Source organism: Rhinopithecus roxellana, chromosome 11, assembly GCF_007565055.1.
Source record: "Rhinopithecus roxellana isolate Shanxi Qingling chromosome 11, ASM756505v1, whole genome shotgun sequence".
Classification (NCBI taxonomy): Eukaryota; Metazoa; Chordata; class Mammalia; order Primates; family Cercopithecidae; genus Rhinopithecus; species Rhinopithecus roxellana.
Window position 1 is genome coordinate 2,638,540 of NC_044559.1, and position 23,097 is coordinate 2,661,636.

Consider the following 23,097-nt stretch of genomic DNA (forward strand, 5'->3'; position numbering starts at 1 on the left):
ATTTCTTCACTTATAGTTTGGTAACATCACAGTATCAAAAAGGAGCTTTATCTGTGCAACTGTGGGTAGCATAGATACGTTGTGTTCTTCCTTTTTTCTTCTCGTCTGTCCAGCCATCCAGACTGTGAGCTCTGTTGAGTAGGGACTGTGTCTGATTCATTTTTGTATCCCAGGTGACCCATAAGCATTTGTTGAATAAATAATAATCACACAGTTTCACTGTAAATTTGCAGGTTACATTATTGAGGAGAAGCAGCAGTCTCTTAGCAGCTAGTTCTTTCTTTCCCGAGTCTTCTGAGCTCTTGAGTGAGTTCTCAGGACCCAGGAAAGCAGTGCTGGCTGCAAGGGCTATGGAGTGTTTGCCTTACGGAGTCAGATGCATGAGGACCATAAAACTCCAGGATTCCTGTTGTGTTTGTGTTCATGGAAAAACAAGCTTTTGATAGAAGTGACTCAGAAAAATCTATGGTTTGGTAGCATAAGTAAGGCGAGATGGAATTTTGCTTACACTGTTATTGTTAAAACCAACTGACTTTGCCCAGAATTTTAAGTGATAAGTGGAAAATAAACTGGATAAGATAATTAATAAATTAGGGTAAATGCTGTGAGTTATAAAAAGAAGTGATTTTTAGCAATATGAAGATAATAACAGTTTAGATTGTTGTCTAGTCAAACCTTAAGTGGTTTTCAAACCTTAAACTATCCTGTCACTATCCTTGTAAAGCATTTGTGGTTCCTTTTTCTTTTCTGTTATCTGTTAACATCTTAGTGTTTTGTGCTGCAAAATCCTGTAGCAGGACTCATTAGCTGATGTTTGTCTTATAAAGGCAATTTAAAAAAATGTTCTTCCTTTCATTTTCTTGTGGGGTAGTAAAGTGTGCGTATTGGACACCTTTACCTGGATCATAGCTTGCCTCCAGTTCCTTTGTCACCATAGTTTGAAGAACTGCCTTCATGTAAACCACATACATGGACTCATTATGGAAATAGAATTGACAGTGAACTTGGTGAAATTTGCCTCCTTAACTTTGGAGGGCAAACTTTTAAGAAGAGATATTTCACTTTTGGTTGCAGTGGTTTTACCTTCTGAGGTTGTTTTACCTTCACAGACACATGCATACATATGGTGGTTAATAATTTTTTCAGTGTTTTACAGTTTACCAAGGACTTTAACTTGAAGATTCTTAATTAAATTTTGAGGAAAAACAGCATTAGTTTTCTTGTGTTTTTATTCAAACTCTTAACTCTCTTCCTACTGTTCCTTTTCCATTATAAAGTATCTTAGATCACTAAAAATGTAAACTGTTAGGCAAAAGATCAAAAAGATGTACTTTTATATGTATCAAACTATATTCTTGACTTAGAAGCGCTATATTTATTACTTTTTATTAATGTTAATATTGGCTTATTATTTGTGGTGATGACACATTGAAAATGTATTAATAGTTTCTTTCCATAGGCCTTGATATTGACATTTCTAAGATCATAACTTTGGTTTCTCGATTCAACTACTGAAGGGGTATTTGCTTCCTCTGCAGCTTCAATCTTCTCTGTATGTGCAGATCTTTGTCACCACACATGCATACCTGCTGGCCTACATGTGTGTTAAATTACAATAGAGTCTGTGTTTCTTATTCATATTTCAAAAGTTCTGTTTGTGGTGATTCGTCCTCTAACTCAGCATCTAATGCCTGACTTCCTTATCAGTTGTGATTGCTTTTTGCAGTGGATGAGCTTTCTGTGCCCACCAGCTGTCCTGTCTAAATTTAATAATGGTACTCTGACATTGGGACATTCAATACTGGACAGAACAGGGAAGGGAAGAGAATTTCTGTTTAGAAATATTTAAAAGAATAATAATGCCAGAATTGTTTTGCTTATCATTCAAGTAGATTATCTTTATTTTCCAAATGCTTTGTTGTAGCTGGTATGACATAAATTTTGAAAAGTGGCCAGGCGCGGTGGCTCACACCTGTAATCCCAGCACTCTGGGAGGCTGAGGCGGGTGGATCACGAGCTCAGGGGTTTGAGACCAGCCTGGTCAACGTGGTGAAACCCCGTCTCTACTAAAAATACAAAAATTAGCTGGGTGTGGTGGCATGCGCCTGTAGTCCCAGCTACTCGGGAGAATCTCTTGAACCTGGGAGGCGGAGATTGCAGTGAGCCTAGACTGTACCATTGCACTCCAGCCTGAGTGACAGAGCGAGACTCTGTCCCAAAAAAAAAAAAAAAAAATTGACAATTTTTCATTTGGAAAAATATCAAATGGTCAGTTTCTCAATTGAGCACATCTACCATTCTTCTTCCCCAGATTGCCCTTTAGCTTCCCACCTCTCTCACCCTTTGATGCTATGTTATCATTGTTAATAGTCTTTGATTGGCAGCATAATTTATAATTGTCAAATGCACACCCAGCAGCCATGCAAAAAAATATACAGCTGATAGTTTCAACCAAATGATGAAATCTGATAAAGAAATTTTTAGGCTTCTGAATCTCTTTTAATGGTCACTTGAAATCTCATTTAATAAAAGTTCAAGATTTCCTTTTTCTCATTGTATTTTGTGATCTTTTTTTTCTAATATAGAGCAACTTTCATGTGAGTTGATTAATATTTATTTGTTAAAACAACCAGAAACACTGCATTTCAGGTGTTTGATGTTGCTAGGGCTCAAAAAAAAAAAAAAAAAAAAGGATGTTTTTAACTAACCTTAAAAAGCCAACTGTTTTCTTGGGGAAAGAAAATATAATAAATGAAGAGATATGAAAGAAGGCAGTCTTGTGAAACCTATTCCATAACTCACAGTAGGTGGTGACATCTTTAGCACTGTGTTGTAAAGTTTATTTAATGATTAAGGATCCTTTTTTTCAATTTATTGCAAGATACATAATGAGAAATTGCTTATGTTCTGAAACAGTTGTCTCTCTCCTACCTTTTTTTGCTATGTAGGCTCTAGTAGTTCTGTAACATCTTAGGTAATTTAAAGAGTTTTGTTTCATTTTAATCAATTCATGACATGTAGATGCATAAGAGTGGGAAAAGCAACAAGAGCATGCAGTTGGTGCATTGGTTTTGTGCTTATAAGACCAGGGTTTGAATCTTGGATCTGCTGTTTTATAACTTTGCAAGCTTGGGCGAGTCATTTGCCTTTCTGAGCCTGATTTGATCACCTGTAAAATGGGTAAGTTTTGGTAAACTTGTGAGGACTTTTTGGGTTAATATGTATGTATGAAGAGCTTAGTGTGGTCCCTAATAGTAACATTTACTCAGGTAATTCTTGCTGTTGTTAGAAACAAAGAATATTTAGGCCTCTTCACCTCAGAGGTTGGGAAAAGAAAAGATGCTGAATGAGGCATTGCTGATTGACTCAATGTGTAGTCTAGAGAGAAGGTACACATGTACTTTATCAAAAATGTTCATGGTCATTCAACATCACTTAGACCTTTTATTCTCGTGTTCAGATACACTTGGCCCCAAATGGAAACAGTGAAGTGCAAGGTGTGGTTAAACAAGCAAATAATGGCCCAGCGCGGTGGCTCATGCCTGTAATTCCAGCACTTTGGGAGGCCGAGGCGGGTGGATCACGAGGTCAGAAGATCGAGACCATCCTTGCTACGTGGTGAAACCCCATCTCTACTAAAAATACAAAAAAATAGCCTGGTGTGGTGGCAGGCACCTGTAGTCCCAGCTACTTAGGAGGCTGAGGCAGGAAAATGGCATGAACCTGGGAGGCAGAGCTTGCAGTGAACCGAGATCACCCACTACACTCCAGCCTGGGCGACTCTGTCTCAAAAAAAAAAAAAAAAAGAAAAGAAAAGCAAATAACACAGAAACTTGGCCATCTGATGAAACTCCTGTCAACATGACGTTCTTTAAAAGGGCCTGTTTTCTGAAACTAGAGCAAAAAGATGTGGCTTTTTAAAAAGCTAGACGGGAATAAAACACTTAAAAAAAAAAAAAGAAAGAAGCCACATTATTCCTCAAGCATCTGAAATATTTCAGATACATTCTAAGTGCACGAATTATAGTAGAATGCAAAGTGGTATCATTCCTGTTAACTTTAGAGTCAGTGTATACACCTGATAGAAGACATGATAGATGCTGGGCTTGTTCTGCGAGGTATGTTGTAAAATTGTATTGCTGGAGCCCCTTTTTTTTTCCTTATTGTCAGCACAAATCCTTGTTTATTAAAGATTTAGCTTGAAGGAAATTTTAATTAATTACAGGTGCAGTAAATCCTGCCTAGGAAGCGGCTGTACTGTGTTTCCCGTGAATGGCCTTCATGTGCCTGTGCTTCACTCCTCTCCCCGCCGCCTGACAGTGTGATTTATGGCTGTTGTTTTCCACCAGTCCACTGTTTGCCCTCTAGGAGGGATTGGTCTCTTGAGCCTGCATAATAACAGCAGCACTTTCACAGACATCTTTTAATGACAACAGCACTGCATTCAGTAAGTCAGGCTAATTGCAGATGTACCCTATTAATTGCAAAAACTAGGAGAGGTTACATATTTTACAAGCTTTTAATTTGAAACCGCCCGAGATGATTTGTTTTAAGTGTTTGGATAGAGACGTCCATAATATTCAACAATTCACCATTATTGAAACTCCAGTCTAGGCAGCTATAGAATTCTGTGATTGAATCAGATGATAACAAATGATCTTAGATGGGGTTTTACCCAGTGGCTAAGTGGAGATTATATTTTCAGTTGGGACATTTTGAACAACTTCTTGTTCTTTTTACATAAGCATCTTTTAAATTCTTGTTAATCATTAATACATCTTCCTGAACACAGTTGAAATTTTCTATTTCTATAGCTAAAATTTCTATACCTATAAAAGTATTTAGAATTTTCCAAATAAACTTCAATCCTGAAACAAGCATAGGAAACTAAACATCATTCCAGTGGTATACATTTGAGAAGCTTGGTGTCTCATTTGATAACTGTGGGAAAGCTCCAGCTACACTAGGCGATGTCCAGAATTCATTTCGGCTTTGGCTTCTAAAGGTCGCAGGTCTGACCAGGTGAGGTGCTGGAGGTGGACGGTTTTTCTCTGGGCAGACTGCTTTTTTCACTGGCACCAGCAGCTGAGTGGGGCTGGTGCGAGGGAGTCCTGAAGGACCCGTACGTGTGTTTTTTAAGGCCGTTGTGCACTCCAAGGTGTTTATTGCTGTATTCTTGTGAGGTCAGAAGTTAGGAAATGGTTCTTTCAGGTGTGGCCTTCAATATGGTATTGTGCAGGTGTTGAATTTTGTGAATGGGAAGATGGAAGAGTAGTAGTCATAATAGTAATAAAAATATGGCACACACCTGTCAAATTATTAATAGGTCCAGGCATTGTGGTTGTTCTCTGCAGCAATTGTATTAACTCTTTGAATGTTACATGAATTACAACATATGAGAAGACAATGTCCCTTCTTTATTTTGTTCCTTAAGATTTTCTTAGCCTTTCTTGTTGTACCCTTTTATACTCTGTTGAATTAAAACACATTTTAATACTAGTTCTTTAAGAAGATACAAAATTACCATTTTTTGAAGATGTTGAATTTTATAAAATTTATATGAGATGATTGTGATTACATGAATTATATTAGGCTTCCTGATAGCTATTCTTGTATGCTGTGATAAAAGCCTTATTAGGTTAATGTATTACTAGGTTTTATCTGTAAAGTGGTGGATCTCTAGTTTAGAGGCGTGTATGCACACATGGAAGTGTGCTGTGTCAGTTTTGAAAACAGGGTTTGCTAGCCTTGTAACCATGATTTGGAATCCATTCTTTTTCTGTATTTTGGAACAATTTCAGTAATAGGATCTATTCCTACTTTACTCATAAAACCCCTTTGGGTCTGGTAGACTTTTGGTGAGAAGAGTATAACATTGTTCAGTATTGGTTCGTTCTGTTGGTCTGATTTTTCTTGGGTCCATTTTGGCAATGAACTTTTTAGCTATCATATCTGTCAAAATGTTCAGATTTTGTGGCATGTATATTGTTTAACACTTTTGTATCCTCTACATCTGTAATTGTGTTCCTTTGACATTTCTGATGCTGTACATCTCAGTCTGTTCTTTTGACTCACTTTTAAGAGGTTTGTTTGGTTTAGTCTTTCCAAAGAATTATTATTTGCTTCATCAATTCTACCAGTTTTTTTAGTACCCACTAATTTTTGTCTTACTAATTCTCTCATTTTCCTTTTTTAGCAGGCTAAGTTGACTGCTCATTTTGATTTCAGCTTTTCTTAATAGAGTGTAAAGAATGAATATTCTTTGTATAGTCTAAAGTGCTGCTGATCACTGTTAAAAGGAGCTCTGATGGTGATACTCAAATTCTTTGCATTCTCTTTTTAAATGTTTTATTTTCTTTGATCTGACTTTCTCTCAGGCTGTGGTCAGCTCTCTGGGTCGGCTGTGGGTGTGTCACTTTGACAGCTCTAAGGGCTCTGCTTTTGTGTTGATTGCTGCGCTTTTTCGTAGGTAAAGGTTCATGGCTTTTTTTTCTTGTTGTGGCATCCCCATTAAGATGTGAAATATCCCTCTTTCTATTTACTCCTTTTTGTTTCTTATTTATATTGCTAGTCCTGCCCTTTTTTGGTTTGCATTTCTTTGATATCTCTTTGATAATTCCCATATTACAACTTTCAGTACCAGTCTGATTTGGGTCTCTTTTAAACAGAAGGCTAGGTTTTTGCCTTACCCAGTGGAATGTCTCACTGTTAATAACCCACTGTCATGTGGTGGGTTACCAAGTTTAGTCTGAAACCTGATATCTTGTTTTCTGTTTTCTGTTGTCCTGATTTTTGCTATTTTCTGTTATTTTCCGTCGTAATGGTTTGAGAGTTCCACATTCTATTTATTTTCTAGTATTTATGTAGAAGTAGCAACTGTTACTCAGTAATCAGCTTAAAGTTTTGACAAATGTATTTTAACATATTTTTCTGACATGGTTAAGAATTAAACACTGTCTATTTCCTGTGTCCCATTCTACCATTGGACAGGGTGGAATTTTTAGTCCACTTTTATTTTCCCTTAATCTCACTGCAGCTTTTATGAAACTAAACAGGAATTACAGTAACACTTAAAAATATATACCTTTTAATATTTTAGATCCTTTCTTAACAGCTTCGTTCATATTTAAGTGTTTAATATTTAGACTTTATTGTTATGCTTTAAGGATTTATTTTAAGAAATGGTATGTATATCACATATAATCTTCATTTTAAATTTTTTCTTTTATATTTTAGTAGGAGGTAGTGTAGCCTAATATCAGTAGTACTAGCTTTGGATTTGGCTGCCTTTCTCCATTTGAATTCTGACTCCACCACTTAGCAGCTACATGACCTGGTACATTAGTTACCATCTCCAACCCCAGTTCCCTCATCTATAAAATGGAGTTAGTGATGGCCCCTCTGTCCTTCCTTGGGGAGCTGCTGTGAGCATGGGCTGTGGTGAGGATGCGAGCCGGGAGCATTGCTGTCTTTCCTTCTTCAGGTCATGGCGTCTGTGCATGCCTTCCTCTTTGTCCACGACTGCGCCACTCCACTGTCTAGGTACAGTGCACAGTAGCTAGCCAATCTGTTGGTGACTGATCCTCCAAGTCCTTCCTATCTGAAGCTGGAATTTGTTTATTTTCTTCGTCAAGCATGACTGCTAGTTTGGATTGATGTAGAATCCATGGTCACCACTTTTCCTTCTTAGAATTATGTAAAGATTTTCCTCTTTGCCTTCGGACATTTTTAGTGCTGCAGAAAAGATGTCTGATGTAGGCAGTCCTTTTCCTCTGAAGGGAATATTTTCTTTTTTTGTTTCATTCTGACTAGAATGTATGATACTTTCTCCTTATTTTTAAAGGTATTTTTCTCTTTTGAGTCAGGATCTCGCGCTGTCGCCCAGCCTGGAATGCAGTAGTGAGATCATAGCTCACTGTAGCCTCAAACTCTTGAGCTCAAGGAATCTTCTTAACTGAGCCTGCTGAGTAGCTGGCACTGCAGCTGTGCACCACCATGCACTGCTAATTTTTTTATTTTTTGTAGAGACAGGGTCTTGCTTTGTTGTTCAGGCTGGTCTTGAACTCCTAGCCTCAAGCGATCCTCCTCCCTCAGCCTCCCAAAGTGCTGAGATTATAGGCATAAGCCATTTTGCCTGGCTGTTTTTATTTATTTTTGGAATTCAGACATCTAGTAAGCTACGTCTACAGATATGTCTTTTTTTTAGTGTCTCTGCCTGACACTCTGGGAGATGCTTTGTTCTGTAGATTCAAATCTCGGCTCCATTTATGGAGATTGTTTTCCATCATTTTCTTTTTTTTTTTTTTGAGACAGAGTCTGACTGTCACCCAGGCTGGAGTGCAGTGGTGCCATCATCGCTCAGTGCAGCCTTGACCTCCTGGGCTCAAGGGATCCTCCCACCTCAGCCTCCTGAGTAGATGGGACTACAGGTGCTTGGCACCACATCCAGCTAACTTTTAAAATTTTTTTGTAGAGATAGGCTTTCACCATGTTGCCTAGGCTGGTCTCGAACTCCTGGGCTCAAGCAATCCACCCACCTCAGCCTCCCAAAGTGCTGGGATTACAGGTGTAAGCCACTGTACTGGCTTTTTTTCTATAATTTTAAAATCATTGCTTTTATATCCTTTCCACTCAGTCCTGGAATTCCTGTTATATATTGTTAGAGATCCTAGATTTGTCTGCCGTGCATCTTTGGATTTTCTCTTATTTTCTTGCTTTTGTTTTAAATTAATATATTTTCCATTCATATTGTTGTTTTAACAAGGATGGACACAAAGGATGTTTTGAAAAAATAATAAAAATTTAATATATGTATATATTTATATAAATATGTATTATAACTTTGTCATCTTTTCAAGAGTCTCCTTCCACCAATAATGACTGTTTACTACTTGCCAGGTTAACAAATACACTTCCAGTGCTGATAGTGTCTATGATTGTGCATGTTATGTTTGTATTTGTCATTTTTATAAAGTGCTTTAGATTGTGTCGTGATTGAAAGGGTGTCACTTCTTATTTAAAACTGACTTTACTATTTTATTATGGTCTTAGGAGAAACTAATTCGAGATGTTGCTCATTGTCATGGAATTTTGATCACATCTTACTCCTACATTCGACTGATGCAGGATGACATTAGCAGGTATGACTGGCATTATGTGATCTTGGACGAAGGACACAAAATTCGAAATCCAAATGCTGCTGTCACCCTTGCTTGCAAACAGGTATGACCTCTTATAACAAGGGAGATTTCCAGGTGGAGAAGAATATTTAATTTAGAATAAATGATGTGCTTTTAGTAACACATTTATTGAATCTTTTCTTGTGCCAACTGCACAAGGAATTTAAAATGTGCATTTTCCTTCATGCAAAGAACTCCTTATTTTTGCGCTTGATCATGTCTTTAATTCTGATTGTTCACGTTATTTAGTGTCTATTTTAGGGGCCAGTTGTTAGAATGTAACCAAACCCAACTCTATAGTGTTCAGCTTCAACAATAAGAAAAAATTCTTTGTCATTTTTTCATCCAAATGTAATTTAGGATTTGTAATTGCATAAAATGTGTATGTTTTGGAGAGTACCAAAATGATGCAAGAATAATGAGTAAATGTGTAAATAATATTGCAGAGGAGCATTTTGGGGTAGGAATGGTGATTGCTAAAAGGTAAATTTAATAAAAAGATGTTTCCTTTCCTCAAATAGTTTCGCACCCCTCATCGGATCATCCTGTCTGGCTCACCAATGCAAAATAACCTCCGAGAGCTGTGGTCACTCTTTGACTTCATCTTCCCGGGAAAGTTAGGCACATTGCCTGTGTTTATGGAGCAGTTCTCCGTCCCCATCACCATGGGGGGATATTCAAATGCTTCCCCAGTACAGGTAATATATTAGGATGATAATACTTTTGGCAGTTTAATATTTAAAATGCTCCTATTAAATACTATAATTTGTAGCCAAGTCATTCAGAATGTGAGAAAGATGGCCGGGCTTATAAATTGGTATCTGATAAAAAAAAATCACAAAATTATTTTTGCTTTATCGTAGGTTTTTACTTAAAACATCATGAAAAATATTCACAGAGAGGAAAGCCCTAGAATAAAGTATCTCTTTGTTTAATGGAAATTAAACAGTTTTGGCATTGTTCCTGGGATGTTTTAGTCAGACAACAAATTTTAAAAAGATGTCACGTGTGGTCAGAAGAGCAGTTAGAAATTATGAAACAAGGACAAATAACTTGGAACAGCATGTAATTTAGTTCTGCAAATTGGGGTAGTGCATCTTATAAAGTGGTGGAGAAACTTAGAAACACCAGGAGGGTAGGACTGTTCAGGGATGATTTAATAAGACATGGCCCTTAACCTGATTCTGGGAATGTAGGCCATGGAGAGTAAGGGCATCCTTGATTAGGGCAACAGTGTGGATGCAGCCACCATATGTGGCTGGAGGCAGTGAAGAGACCCACTTGACTGGATCGGAGATGCTTGTGGGGGCATAGCTAGAAAGCTGTGGATGCCAGAACTGAGGGGCCTTGAAAGGGAAGCAGTGGCACTCGGGGAGGGCTGGGTTACTGAAAGTGTCTGAGCAGGACTCTGGAAGATGCTGGTTCTCAGGGATTCCTCATGCTACAGGGTAGTCACAGGAGGGAGGCTGGCACTGAGTGACCTGCAGGAACCACTGGGGTGAGGGCCATGAGGACCTGTACCTGATCTTGGGTGGTGGTCTGAGAAAGATGGTGGGGCAGGAGACTCATGTGGCATTTTTAGGCAGAACAAACAAGGTTTGGAGGCTGATAGGATCGAGGAGATGGAGTAGGGGCTAAGCTTACTGTGAATGACTGACTGACTCCTGAGGTTTCAGGCCCGGGCACCTGATGGAATGGGGTGGTCACAAGCAGAAATGCCAGGAGGTAAACTTAGCCACAGGGCGGTTTGTGGCCTGTAGGGCAGGCTCCAGCCTGGCTGGGAGGCAGGGTTTCTGTGCAGACCTTCTTGGGTTGGCCTGTGCCTACCAGGTCATGGCTGAGCCAGGGATGAGACTTTCCACCAAAAGAGAAGCTCTTGTAGTTTGGAATATTTAATTAGAAAAAGAATTTTAGACCTTTAAGATTAAAAGATTGTCAGAAACAATTTTAACATATTTTACATTTTGAGATTGAATGGTTTTCAGCTAACTTTTGTAAGGACTCTCTTCTTTCTCTGAATCTCCCGTTATACCATTCTATTTTTTAAAAAAAATTTATTTTGAAATAATTTCAAACTTAACAAAAAGTTGTAAGAATTTTAAAAGAACAAACAAACAAGAAAACCCTCTTAACACTTCACCCAGATTCACTGATTGTTAGCATTTTGCAAACATTTTGCCACATTGGCTTTACTATTCCTCCCCTCCCTCTCCCACACCTCTTTCCATGTAGATTCACAGCTGAAGTTACTGTTTTCTAACCATCTGAGGGCAGGTTGCAGATCTGATGCCCGTTTCTCCAAATCCTTCATTGTGTATTTCCAAGAACAAGGCTAGCCTCTTACATAGCCAGTGTAAGCAACAAAATCAGAAGGAAGTTTAACATTGATAGGAGTCTGTTATCTAGTCTATAATCACTCATTTTGTCAGTTGTTCCAGTAGTTTCTGTGTCTCTAATCTCCTTTAATCTGGGACCGTTTGTTTTGCCCTTCATTATCTTGACATTTTTAAAGACTATAGGCCTGTTAGTTTGTAGAATGTACCTCAGTTTGGCTTTGCCTTACATTTTTTCATGATTGGATTCAGGTTATACATTTTGGCCAGGAATATCACAGAAGTGATGTGTCTTCCTCAGTGCATGGTATCTGGAGGAACATGCTGTCTGTTTGTCCCACTAAGTTGATGTTAACTCTGATTACTTTAAGTTGGTGTTGGTCAGATCTAAACTCTGTGAAGTTACCACTTCTCCTTTGACATTAATAAGTCATTTATAGAAAAATGATTTTAGAATATGTCATTATGATCTATTTTTTCCTTGAAGTTCTTGTTTCAGGAATCTGTGTACTTATCTTTCTCCCCTTCCTAGTGGGTGAGATCTTTGGAAGCAGAGCATTGGTTGTATTTGCTCCTTTTTGTTTAAGACCATGTTGCCGTGCATTATTGAATTCTAAGAAGATAGTCTGTGTGCCGGTATTTATTCTGTCATGCTGGTGCTAAAATGATGTCAGGATCTGGAAACCAGAACCTTCCCATGAAGGTATTTCCAGTCCAGTAGGGGTGGGCACAGGGGAAAATGGCAAATAAACCTGGTCCCAGTACAGGACAGTGAGAACTGTGATCAGGGGAGATGCCCATTGTCAGAGCTTATGGAGCTCAGAAAGGCTTCCTGGAGAAGGGATGACTAAGCTGGGGCCTGAAAGGTGAAGAAGGTGAGGGGGAGCATGTCAGCAGCCCAAATACAGACTGCTGCTGGGGTTGGTGTGCTCAGCTGGGGCAGGGCATGTGAGAACTGAGAAGAGCCTGCAGAGATGCCTGGTTGACCCTCTTCATTCCACACACAAGGTTTTTGATTCTCAGCGTTCTGGTGACTCGCCTAAGGCCACGGTGCTCAGGAAATGGCAGAGCTCTTCCTTGTCAGAGTGGGAAGTAACATGGGCATGCTTAGCAAGGTGTCCGTTTTCCACAGCACTGGGATGTGAGCATTGGTAGAGAAATCTAGCTGGATCCCACCTTGTATTTTCATGAACAGAGAAACAGACTGGGAGCCAGTTGGGAGTGAAACAGAAGATCATCTCCGTGGGGTGGCATGCAGAAGAGAGCAGGATCCACAGCCCGGCCACTCCGCAGCCTAGCCCTGGTGTAGTTAACCAGCACCTCCAACCAGCATGCTCATTCTTCTGCGGAAGGGAGTGTGGGCGGAGGGAGGATGTGGGGGCAGTTTTCTTTACAGACTGTACATTCATGCTTCTTTGGTGGGACTGTGTTTTTAAATTCTGAAATTTCATCATCTCTGCATCAGAAATAGTAATAGGTACCTCATCATCATCTTCAAGGTGATTTTTATCAATGTCTGAATGATATATTTAAGGGATTATATATAAATAAAAGTCATTGATTAGTTGAGCTTCTTTTTTATGTATTATTCCAAGTAAAGCCTATTTTAATATTTACGCACATGCATTCACACAACAGATACACACACATACATATATGTGCATGAGTGAGGTGTTTTTAGCATTCTTTAAAAATATTTTTTAACAAGTTAATTTTTTAACTTTTTTTCTCTCTGTGTGGTCAAGCTCTTTTTTATTGTCATTCATTTTACAACTGACTTTCTTAAATTGAAACTTTGGTTGGAATTTTTTCCATGAAATAGTAATTTATTAAGTTGTTAAGCCTATTTAGATTTTTTTTTGAAGTAGCAATAATTTATTGACTACTTTGCCTGTAAGTGAATTGCAGAGGGAGTGGTTTTCTGGGCTGTGGGGCTTTGTTTTTTGCGTATATTTAGTACTCATCTCATGTGGCCGTGCTCCATTACAGAACCATATGCTGCATTTTAGGGCAGAGTGACCTTTCGTTTCTAGGATCAGAGGACTCTTGTTGAACTTACTCTTGTAAGTCTCCAGTGGGCACTAATCTCTGCTTATTGGCTGGCTGCTCCATCACTGCAGCTTTTCCCTAGAGTTAGCTTTTGATCTTCAGCTTTACAGAGTTCCTTTGTAGCTTTTGGAGAATACAAGATCATAAAAAAGATTTGTACAAAAGCAGTTTTTCCCCTAGGAGTGGTGGTCAAGAACCCAATAAGTCTCTACTTTAGGGTTTAACTGTATAGTAATAATTAAAAGAAAGTGTACAAGAGAAATAAGGCACAAAATTATCAGTTTTGTTGTACACAGTGGTTAATGAGATAATTTTTTTAACTGATAATATTATGAAAGCTACCACCCCTTGGGAGTATATGGAACTTATGCTAGCTTTTTCAAACCATTTTGCAATCATTTCCCACTGACTTTGTACAGCTGTTGGTCATTCTTTTATTTCTTTAAGGAATGGAATCTATTGAGAGGTAAGAACAAATATATTCCTTAAACATGTATGGTCTTCTCTTCTCTGCTCTTTTTAAAGGTCAAAACTGCTTACAAGTGTGCATGTGTATTACGAGATACCATAAATCCATATCTACTACGGAGAATGAAGTCAGATGTCAAGATGAGCCTTTCTTTGCCAGATAAAAATGAACAGGTCTGTAAATCCAGGAGTTAACAAAGCATTCCTAAAGCACAAGTGTGCCTTTCTCTTCACTCTGATTCTCCTCTGTGGGTGACTGGTGAGGTATGATCCTGGAACTGTGGTCAGGCTAGGCCTGCTGTGGTGTCTGCCCTCAGTGGATTCTTCTCTAGTCCACAGGCTTTGACCTCCCTCTTATTGGCACATGGGTTCCTACAATTACTCTTTTAAACATCTGCATTCTCCTTAAGCCCCTAATTCATTCATGTTACAAATTATATTAGGTGCCAACCATGTGTCTGTCATGATCCTAGGCTCTGAGATAAAGCAAGTTTTGTTCTTGTGGGAACTCACATTTATTCTTGAGGGAGAGTGTCACAAAAACTCTAGAAGATGTCAGGTAGTAGCAGTAAGTGTGGAGGCAAATGAAGCAGAGTTGAAGGATAAGCTGGGAATGCTGAGGGCAAGGATTTGGGGAAGTGGGCCGTTTATAAGGGATGGTCAGAGAAGACCTTTGATGAACTGACACTTGAGCAGAGGCCTAAAGAAGGTGAAGGAGCAAGTCATATAGGTTTTGAAGGCAGTGCATTGCAGATGGTGGGCGGTGGCAGTGCTTTGGGGCCTCCATGGACAGCAGGGAGGCCAGCGTGGTCAGGGCTGAGAGCAAGGAGGAGGGTAGAAGAGGAGGAGCTAGCTGGGAAGACTGGGGAGGCTGGCGCAGACAGGTACATGAACAGAAGTGAAGGCCTGGGCATCGGAAGGTGAGTAGGGTAACCTGGTAAGGACCCAGTGTGTTTGGCCACTAGGAAGTCATGAGTGATGCCTCAGTGACATCAACAGAGCTGCATGTGAGGCTTGCTCTGTGTGTAGGCTTCAGGAGTGAGTGGAGGTGAGGAAGTGGAGGTGGATATTGTACCTTATTTTCTCAGGGACGCCCCCATCTTCCACTTGGAGGCTAACAGGTGAGGCACACTATACTGAGGAGAATGAGTGGGTCTTCAGATGCAGTGCAGAGGTTGAAGCGTTGCCTTCCATCCCGTTCAGGAACCTCTTTCTCTGGGAATAAAGGAAGATGAGGTGGATGCAGAAGTAGAGACATGTTAGGGAGTGAAAACCAGGGAATCTTGCCTGATCCTGGTAGGTTCAGGTTTGATTTTCATTTTGTTTTTATTTGTCTGATTATTTTTAAGTAGAAGTTGAGACAGAGGTGTGGGTAGCTTAGGTGGTGAGGAGCATGGGCACAGTTGCTCTGGGCTTATGGAAGGCTCTGGGTGGGCATGCGTAGAGGACCCCCTAGAGCAGGGCAGGCCATGGCAGGAAGCTGCCAGGTAGAAGCTTTTCTCCAGCAGCACCGGCACTGACTATAGGCCTATAGAAGACTGATAGTTGAGTTGACCTGTATTTGGAAGTTTACAGGGAAGATGCAGGGAGTTGAAAACGGTCCAGGTACGTGACAGAGGGGTAGCTAAATGAGCATGCATGGGAATGTAACTGGTGGTGGTGGACTTCGCGAAGGAGGGAGGGTTGAGAGGTGAAGGGTCACAGAGCACGATGACATGGAGTGGTTGGTGCAGTGGGCTGGGAGGGTAGGGATTGCCTTCCAAGGTGAGTCTGGTAACTCATGGGCCTGCATTTAGAGCTCCAGGAAAGGGAGAGCTCCAGGTGAGGTTGTGGTCTCTGGTCAGGTCTGCGAGTAGAGCATGGCATGGGTCATGGGAGGTGGGGTGGTTTGAGCACTTGGAGACTGACATGGAGGATGGTCTGTGCACCTGGGCCCTGAACTTGCTCATGAGCAGGAAGCCAGTCTTTGGGGACTGTGGGATGGGCCCTAGAGGTAGACGAGTGACAGAGATGGAGGGGCTGGTGAGGAGGGTATGGTGAGAAGTGTTATCACCCTTTGTTGTTTTAATATTAATTATAGGGATATCATTAAAATCGCATGCATTGTGCTCTTTTGATTGAGAAGTTTTGTTGATATTTTAATTATTTCTGTTAATTTTTTTTTGAAATTATAGTTTCCTTGTTTTTCCCCTCCGTAGGTCTTATTTTGCCGTCTTACAGATGAGCAGCATAAAGTCTACCAGAATTTCGTTGATTCCAAAGAAGTTTACAGGATTCTCAATGGAGAGATGCAGGTCAGCTAAAAAATAGAAGCTGGAGAAATGAATTGTGGACCAAGGAAAGCAAGAGAGGAAAAGAAACTAGGATCTGTAGTATGCCAGGCTTTTCACATACTGTCATCTCACTTCACTTGCATGCAGTCCCGGATGGTAGATGCGCAGTCAGCCTATGGCCTGGAGCCGTAAGGTGCAGAGGAGTTAGATAACTGGTGGAAGGTGGAAGGTTGCAGAGCTGTGCACTGTGGGTCTGAACCCAGACGCAAATGCAGCTGCGAGCTGTGCAGTTACTGTTACTTCCGAGGGTCTTACTTGGTAGGTGGGCAAGTGTCAGGTACGTAACTGGGTTTTCCCAGATATTATGACCAAAATTAAATATCTTGTGGAGAGGATCGTGAGGATTCATAACTTTTATCAGCTTCCTAAAGGAGCCCCATTCCCCAATAAATGTTTATGAACCATTGCCATATTAGGAACCAGATATAAATCTAGTTCAAATGTCCTGGCTCTAATACTCATTGTCCCCGGGGTAGGACAGTAATTCATTTATGGTGATTCTGTTTTTTTCAATACTGAGAAAGCTCTCTTTCTACTAGTGTCCAGAATTCAGAAGTTCCTAGCTAGTGTTTTCTCCAAAAGACTATTAATGTGAGTGTGATTAGGTCATTTCATTTCTTTTAACCATCTCACAATTTCTTATTTCATTTCTTATTGGTAGCTACAGGAGGTTTTTCAGTCATTCACATCTGTTCATCTCCATGAATCTCCCCTTAACTTCTTCAGGTCTCTCCAAGTTAGAAGGTCTAGATCACACTATCCAGGAGACAGAATGCAAGCTACACTTGGAATTGTAAATTTTCTAATAGTCACATTAAAGAGGAAAAAGAGAAACAGGTGAAATTAATTTTGATCATATATTTTATTTGACCTAATGTATCTAAAATACATTTTAATATGTAATCAAAAATTAAAAATGATTAGCAAGATATTTTACTCCTGTTTCTGTCTTAGAAATTGGGTATGTATTTTACAAATGCAGCACATCACAATTTGAACTAGCCACACTTCATGTACTCAGGAGCCACGTGTGACTAGTGACTACTGCATTGGACAGTGCAGATTGAAAGGAAGAAAAATGAGTCACGGATGACTCTGGGGAGGTTTGCCAGTGTTCCTGACTTATTCAGGTCATTTATTATTAATCTATTTAACTGTTGTTTACTAGTGATAGCTACCCGACCCTTTGATTATTGGCTTAATGGTGATTTCTCCTCTTCTGCTCAAGCTTTTATACCAGTGAGTTTGATTTGAGTCATCCTCTCAAGGCTGGAAGAGCCCCATTATTGAAGTTTTGTTAATGTCCTTTTGTGGGGATGGGCCAGGGGCACTCGCCCCTCATCTTCTGTGCCCTTCTGCATGGACCATACTTCATGTGTTTCCCATTCGTGCATTTTTCATGCAGTTTTTTTTTTTTTTTTCCCGGATATAATAATAGTCTAAAGGTAAATGGGTCCTCAACCTCTGACTCGTATTAAACTGCAGAACTTTTAGTGAGGTACTTAGGAGTGTAATATTTAAATGCATTTGATAAGTCACGTGACTGATGTCTTCAAGTTTAGGTTGATAGGACATTTCTGATCTATATTTAAAAGGCAAGTTCCTTTTTTATATTAAGTTTATAATGCTGTGAACAGCATACCTTTTTTCTAGTGAGGGAAAATGAATTGTCAGCAATTGAATATGACCCCTGTAGACGTGTTCAGTCCAGTAGAGTTTTTTTTGTTTCCGAGAACTTGTTCTATCAGGGAAACAAGATGAGTGAAAGTTAATTTCTCCCAGCTCCTGATAATGCTGTGATTAGAGAAGAAACTAAGAAATTGGTGGAGACCTGTTTTTCGGTCTGTGTTATAGGTTAAATAGCCTCCTTGCCTAGGGAATCTTACTTTACATGGGGTCATCTGAGTGTACATATGGTCTTTTTTATCATAGATTTTCTCCGGACTCATAGCCCTAAGAAAAATTTGCAACCACCCTGATTTGTTTTCTGGAGGTCCCAAAAATCTCAAAGGTCTTCCTGATGATGAACTAGAAGAAGATCAGTTTGGGTACTGGAAACGTTCTGGGAAAATGATTGTTGTTGAGTCTTTGTTGAAAATATGGCACAAGCAGGGTCAGCGAGTATTGCTGTTTTCTCAGTCAAGGCAGGTGAGTGCACAGACTTCAGATGGGAAACAGGCTGGTTCTTTTATTTTTTTTTTGAGACGGAGTCTTGCTCTGTCGCCCGGGCTGGAGTGCAGTGGCCGGATCTCAGCTCACTGCAAGCTCCGCCTCCCGGGTTTACGCCATTCTCCTGCCTCAGCCTCCCGAGTAGCTGGGACTACAGGCGCCAGCCACCTCGCCCGGCTAGTTTTTTGTATTTTTTAGTAGAGACGGGGTTTCACCGTGTTAGCCAGGATGGTCTCAAACTCCTGACCTCGTGATCCGCCCATCTCGGCCTCCCAAAGTGCTGGGATTACAGGCTTGAGCCACCGCGCCCGGCCTCTTTATGACAGCTATCAATTCACAAAATGGGATTCAGTCTAGAATAATGATTCTGAAGCATGTCTACCACTGATGCTGAGGTGGCAGTCTGCCGATTTCTTTGGGAGTTTAGATCTTTCTCTAGAGTTGGTGTCTAAAAGTTGACTTTTTAAAAAAGCTCACCATGTGATTTTGGTCTGCAAGTGAGTTTAGGCCTGAACTTTGGCTGTTTACAAAAGTAAGAACCATACGGATATACCAAAACTACTATTTTAACAGTTCTGTTTATCTGTCCTAAAGCAAGAAACTCCTTTTAACAAAGGCCTGTTGGGGAAAAGTGTGACCATTTACACAAATAGAGAAGCACTCACTGGGACTGTGTATTTGCTTTGCAAATTCCTATCCTCCACCTCCAAACAGATGCTGGACATACTTGAAGTATTCCTTAGAGCCCAAAAGTATACCTATCTCAAGATGGATGGTACCACTACAATAGCTTCAAGACAGCCACTGATTACAAGATACAATGAGGTAACATGTGAATGTAACAGGAAAGTTGAGCGGTGCTGCTGTACGTGGAGGGAAAGGACTAAGCGTATCCACGCCCTTACCCAAGCCCAGCAGCGTTCACATCTGGGCTTGGGAGGGGGGCTAAGGGGAGACTTGTTGCTTTTAACTCTGTGCACTTCTAGATATTTGGGGGTGGGGGTGGGCATGTGTGTGTTCAAACCAAGAATGTGTTTTCCACAGAATGTATTTTCCTCCTAAAAACCCAATTTTTAAATATTTCTATTAAATATTAAAAGTAAAAGGTGTGAAATGAGATTTTGATTCACCAGAGGTCTCTAGGCCATTACCATTCCTTGTATTGGGAACAGCCCAGTAGTTCCATGTGTACAGTATGTGGAGGCAGAGGCTGAGAGCTATAACTGGTCTTAAGTGTGTGTGCTCAGTGTTGTGTGTCTTACCTCTAGGACACATCCATATTTGTGTTTCTTCTGACCACGCGGGTGGGCGGTTTAGGTGTCAACCTGACAGGGGCAAACAGAGTTGTCATCTATGACCCCGACTGGAACCCAAGCACAGACACGCAGGTTTGTTTTTTATTTTTTTTAGAAAAGAATATATTAGTAGAAATACAGTTTCATGGTTAGTGCTTGTGACTGTCCTTTGATGTTCTGGTTGACTTCAGCATACATTTCACATTTTGGTTATCTACTGTTCTTCAACGTGGAAGAAGACACCCTTCAGAGCCACATGGACAGGAACCATCTTCAACAGTTTATCCATAGCATTCATTCCTAGAGTTGGGATAAAAAGAACATAGGCATAGTTACAAACATTTTTTTCAAGTACAGATGTCTTGTCAACTGGCTCTTCATCTTCCTGAGTAGGCCTTAGGTGTACTTGACGTTGTGAGTCAAAATTCTGACTCTGGGAGTGAAAGGTTGTGACCGGCTAGCTTTGTTTCTTATAGTCAGTGCTTGTCATTGGGAAGGATTCCTGTTGAGAGGTCTCTCTCTCTGCCACAGGCCCGGGAGCGAGCATGGAGAATAGGCCAGAAGAAGCAGGTGACTGTGTACAGGCTCCTCACTGCGGGCACCATTGAGGAAAAGATCTACCACCGGTCAGTGCACACATGACGGCCGCTCTTGGTTGTGCGTTTCCAGAGTCTTGAGCAGGGTATTTTTCCAAAGTGTTGTTTCTAAAAGTCTTAACATCTTAGAATAACAGTTGCTATAAGTTAAGGTTTTGGTTTTTGTTTTGTATTTTTTCTTTCCCTTTAAAATATGCTTAGATGGCTTACTGTGAGTTGTCAGAAAATGTCTTTGAACCTGATAATTTTTGTACCTTATTCTACCTCAAGAATCACATACGTGTAAACTTCGTATTGTTATTTGAAAGGAGTATTTCTGCCTACTATGGTGTGTTGCCTTCAGAAAAATTTAAAAAAATGACAAGGTTGAATGTTACTATATTGGTATTTACACACACTATGCAGGTGGGATCAGTGTGGGTGTTCTGGCGGTCTTTGACTCTGATGCCCCTTACAAAGAAGTTGACAGGATGCCTGTTTCTTCCTCTGTCTTTCTGTAATGACTAGGGGATTTTAGACAGTGGTAACTTCAACAGTAGAATCAAGACATTGCCAACTTCTCCCACTCCCCCACCACAGACTATCCTTGAGCCATAGCCCAGCTTTTATAGGAAGTTCTGTGCCCTTCACCACATGCTGGGCCATTCCTGGAACATTACATCTTCCTCAAGGGACTGTTGTGTGAGGGTGGAGGACGAGTTGGATCCTGTGAGAAGAGAGCTTCCTCTTACAGATTTATGCTTTAGCCAGGAGAATAAATAACAGGGAGAGACAGTGTGGCTGGTGGAGGTGCCTGTTCCAGAGTGGCAGTGGCATGGGGCTTCAGCAGAGTGTGGACCTGCAGGTGGGAGCAGGGAGAGAGAGGTCAGAGTGGAGACGTTGCAAAGCCCAGGTAAGAGAGTTTGCTGAGCCCTGTGATAGGAAGGTTCTAGGCAGGGCAGGACCCTTGGTATTCAAGTCAGGGAGGCTAAGAGAGGCTATGAGTCACATGATGGCATGTGAAAAAGTGTTTCTTGAAATGGGTTAGATCTTGGAGGTTGAAAAAGCTCATTTGGTGTAAATAATAAGGTATTATTTCTAATTTAAATTCTGCAAGATGTGGGAGATTAACTGATGTATTATATATTTTCTGAATTGTAATTTTCCAAGGCTGAAAGTTTGGGGGATTATTTAGCCATTCATGCAGCAGCTGTTATCATATCTCTCTTATATTGCTTTATAACTTGAATTTTTAGGTAGAGCTACACATTGTTTTATACCAGCTTATCTTTTATTTTTTTAGACAAATCTTCAAGCAGTTTTTGACAAATAGAGTGCTAAAAGACCCAAAACAAAGGCGTTTTTTCAAATCCAATGATCTCTATGAGCTATTTACTCTGACTAGTCCTGATGCATCCCAGAGCACTGAAACAAGTGCGATTTTTGCAGGTATTACATAAAATCATTTAATTTAAAGTAATCAATTGTACAAGATGATACAATGTAGTATTAGCGGTGTTTTTCCTCTTTACAGGAACTGGATCAGATGTTCAGACACCCAAATGCCATCTAAAAAGAAAGATTCAACCAGCCTTTGGAACAGACCATGATGTTCTAAAACGCAAAAAGTTCCCTGCTTCTAACATATCAATAAATGATGCCACATCATCTGAAGATAAATCTGAGGCTAAAGGAGCTGAAGTAAATGTAGTACCTTCTAATCAAAGTGATCCTTTGAAAGATGACCCTCACATGAGTAGTAATGTAGCTAGCAATGATAGGCTTGGAGAAGAGACAAATACAGTATCTGGACCGGAAGAGTCGTCAGTGATTAGTGGAAATGGGGAATGTTCAAATTCTTCAGGAACAGGCAAAACTTCTAGGCCATCTGGTGATGAAAGCATTGAGGAAAAGTTGGGTCTTTCTTACAAAAGAGAAAGACCTAACCAGGTTCAAACAGAATCTTTTTGGGAGAATAAACAAATGGAAAATAATTTTTGTAAGCACAAGTCAAAAACAAAACATCAGAGTGTGGCAGAAGAAGAGACCCTAGAGAAACATCTGAGACCAAAGCAAAAGCCTAAGAACCCTAAGCAATGCAGAGACGCCAAGTTTGAAGGAACTCGAATTCCACACCTGGTGAAGAAAAGGCGTTACCGGAAGCAAGGTAGTGAAAACAAGAGTGAGGCCAAGGAACAGAGCAATGATGATTATGTTTTGGAAAAGCTTTTCAAAAAATCAGGTAATCCATTTGATACATTTGCCACAGGGATGCTAGGACCAGAAAATAAGTAGGCTGTTTCTAGCAGTAGCAGTCTTTAACTGATGGTGCATAGAGGGCTCTCAGCCAGAAGCGTTTTTCTTCAAAAATTTAGATTTGAAATGTATTGACATTTTAAAAATTGTATTTGTACCTCTTTTCTGAAGACCTAGAAGAATTTGAAACTTTGGAAAACAGTAGTACTTATGGCTACTTATGGGAGGTGTGTAATTCTTAAATAGATATGTACTACTTGAGCATTAGTAGGCAGTTACTTTACATGCTATGTGCTACATTAATCTGATTTTCCAACCATAGGAGATTAAAGTAACATTATAAGGGAGAGAGACAGGCTTGTGGCTACAGACAGACATTCTAGAAGTACGAAAGCTGATAACTTATGTCAAGGGAGAAAAGTTAGGAGATGTAGACTCAA

General features: G+C 40.1%; 1 protein-coding gene across 5 annotated transcripts in view; it reads left to right on the forward strand.

The window, feature by feature from the left end:
- The window catches only part of ERCC6 (ERCC excision repair 6, chromatin remodeling factor), an 80,577-nt gene that overhangs the window by 46,383 nt on the left and 11,097 nt on the right, over positions 1 to 23,097 (forward strand). For 4 of the 5 annotated variants that reach the window (XM_030940800.1, XM_010382848.2, XM_030940802.1 and 1 more), the window contains 10 exons: positions 9,052 to 9,222; positions 9,701 to 9,877; positions 14,087 to 14,203; positions 16,228 to 16,323; positions 18,295 to 18,510; positions 19,246 to 19,356; positions 19,800 to 19,919; positions 20,358 to 20,452; positions 21,705 to 21,850; positions 21,936 to 22,643. In XM_030940800.1, the coding sequence (XP_030796660.1) occupies positions 9,052 to 9,222; positions 9,701 to 9,877; positions 14,087 to 14,203; positions 16,228 to 16,323; positions 18,295 to 18,510; positions 19,246 to 19,356; positions 19,800 to 19,919; positions 20,358 to 20,452; positions 21,705 to 21,850; positions 21,936 to 22,643 (1,957 nt within the window). Of the gene's footprint in view, positions 1 to 9,051; positions 9,223 to 9,700; positions 9,878 to 14,086; positions 14,204 to 16,227; positions 16,324 to 17,088; positions 18,511 to 19,245; positions 19,357 to 19,799; positions 19,920 to 20,357; positions 20,453 to 21,704; positions 21,851 to 21,935; positions 22,644 to 23,097 lie in introns of those variants that run through there. The other variant, XM_030940804.1, reaches the window with a different exon arrangement.